The sequence below is a fragment of the Coenobita brevimanus genome, chromosome 101 (assembly GCF_032717465.1).
Source record: "Coenobita brevimanus isolate Jiangsu-jjx chromosome 101, ASM3271746v2, whole genome shotgun sequence".
Taxonomy (NCBI): Eukaryota; Metazoa; Arthropoda; class Malacostraca; order Decapoda; family Coenobitidae; genus Coenobita; species Coenobita brevimanus.
This window is the reverse complement of record NC_137054.1, coordinates 30,739,783-30,741,974: the sequence shown is the minus strand read 5'-3', so window position 1 is coordinate 30,741,974 and position 2,192 is coordinate 30,739,783. Positions and strand designations below refer to the sequence as shown.

At 41.0% G+C, this 2,192-nt stretch overlaps 1 protein-coding gene across 1 annotated transcript; it reads left to right on the top strand.

The window, feature by feature from the left end:
- Positions 1-342: 342 nt before the first annotated feature.
- On the top strand, positions 343-774 carry LOC145415000 (protein GVQW3-like). The gene has a single exon (XM_080284419.1). The coding sequence runs from the start codon at positions 343-345 to the stop codon at positions 772-774; it is 432 nt and encodes a 143-aa protein (XP_080140545.1).
- The last annotated feature ends 1,418 nt before the right edge of the window (positions 775-2,192 follow it).

Below are 2,192 nucleotides of genomic sequence, written 5' to 3'. Positions count from 1 at the left end.
GGCAGTAGTTACAGGAATACGAGGTCAGTTCAGGAAGTATCTGGCCTCTTTTATTTTTTCTCACCAACCAGTTGGAGGATAAGGGTAGGGTTTTGTGCAGCGCAGAGCAGGACCTTTGTGCGCAAGCGTGACTAGTTCCAGCCGCTACGAGGAACTCAGTGGCTGTCAGTCAGCCAGTGTTCATTGTCGTGCACCTTCTTCTCATCGCATTCTTGTGCGCGTCACGATGACTGAAAAAATCCAACAGTGCTACTGCACCAAATTTTGTCAAAAACTAGGTGATACCCAAGCTGAAACTATCAAGATGGTCCACCAGGTTTGGGGAAATGAAGCCATGGGATAATGCAAATAAAGGAGTGGTACAATCGCTTCAAAAATGGTCGAATGTCAGTCAAGAGCAATCCACGTCCTGGGAGGACATCAACAACCGGAAGTGCTGAAAATGTGAAGAAAGTCTACAAGTTGGTCATGGGAAATCGTCGATTGACTGTCAGAGAAATTGCTATTGAAAATGGAATCAGTGATGGATCAGCACATGAAATTTTAATGGATGTTTTGGGCATGCAGAGAGGTACAACCAAGTTCGTTCCAAAGCTCCTTTCACATGAACAACAAGCTCTGCAGATGAACATTGCTCAAGACATGTTAGTGTGTGCAAATGGTGATCCAGACTTTCTGAAGATTTTTATCAATGGAGATAAGACTTGGGTGAAAGGGTACGACCCAGAATACAAAACACAGTTATCCCAGTGGAAGTATGTAGGGTTACCTTGACCAAAAAAGATAGTAAAACAGGTCCGCAGCAAGATGAAATACATGATGACTACTGTGATGTGCATGACAAATACGAACCAGAAGATCAGACTGCCAACAAACATTACTACCTTGATGTTATCCATCGTCTTCATGATGCAGTTCGGAGAAAGATACCAAACCTTTGCAAAGCAGTAAGTTAGAAGCTCCACTATGACAATGCCCCTGCCCATTCTTCTCCACTGATCCAGGAATTTTTGACAGGCTCTCTACTCAGCAGACACGGCTCTGTGAGACATTTGGTTATTCACCAAGCTCAAAACCCTGCTGAAGGGTTCCCGATTTGAAACGAGAGAAGGGAACAAGACGAAAGCGACAAAGCACCAGCAGGGGATACCGAAAACCGACATTGAAAAATACTTCAGGCAGTGGAAAGAACGCTGGGCTATGTGTCAAGTCATAAGGGGCCTACTTTGAGGGGGATAAGTGTCTTAGCTCAACAAGTTAGATATTTTTTTTTTTTTTTTTTTTTTTTAGAGCCTGAGGTCAGATACTTTCTATACAGACCTCACTGTAACACAGATTTTTACCAAATCCCACTTGGAAAAACAAAGCTCAGGCTATTTTCATTTACACACTTCATTGTCATCACATCATTTTTGAGGCTGGGATATACTGAGTGGAACACCTTCAGTTGTGTCAAAACTTTGTCTTGCTCTTGTTCGAATGCAATGAATTTGCATCATGATTCAAGGGCATTTACAAGTTATGGCTGTAATTCTTCCCAGTCTGCTGCTACTGTAGGGTACTGGAAGGTGCTAGGGATCGTGTCTGTTGCAATGTTGTTCTCTTTCCCCTCGAATCTTCTTTCAGTCTCTTGAGTAACTGAGTCCAAGAATGAAAATATACGTTTACACGGTAATATTCTTCCAAAGTTTGAAACGAATGATCTTCTGTTGCTGACGTACAGTTGCATTTGTATTTTGCTGGCATTTTTAATTCTTTGTCTGAGAACTTCTGATGGAATTTCAGTTTCTGTTTCATCTGCTTATTTTCAGTGTTACCAACACTCCATCCAGAAGTCTGCATAATACTGCGTAGGCAAGATCTTGCTGCTGAAGTGCATAAGGAGCAATTTAAACAAATCTATGCCGACTCTAGTCATAGCACAGCAGTTTAATTGCTATAGTCAAAATGATGCAAGGTTGGAGCTGACATGGTCTAGCAGACCAGATACAACAAACTGGTATTGCTTTCACCAGCATATTATTATTAACAAATAAATTGCATAATCAAAGGCAACAATACAAAGCTTAACCTACCTTAATACTGACTGAATAATGAACCGTTTAAAATATAAGGGTCCTTTTTTTTTGTTAAGGTGTATTTCCACTGTTTTTATAGTGACCACTTAACACTTATCACAAATACTGTAACAA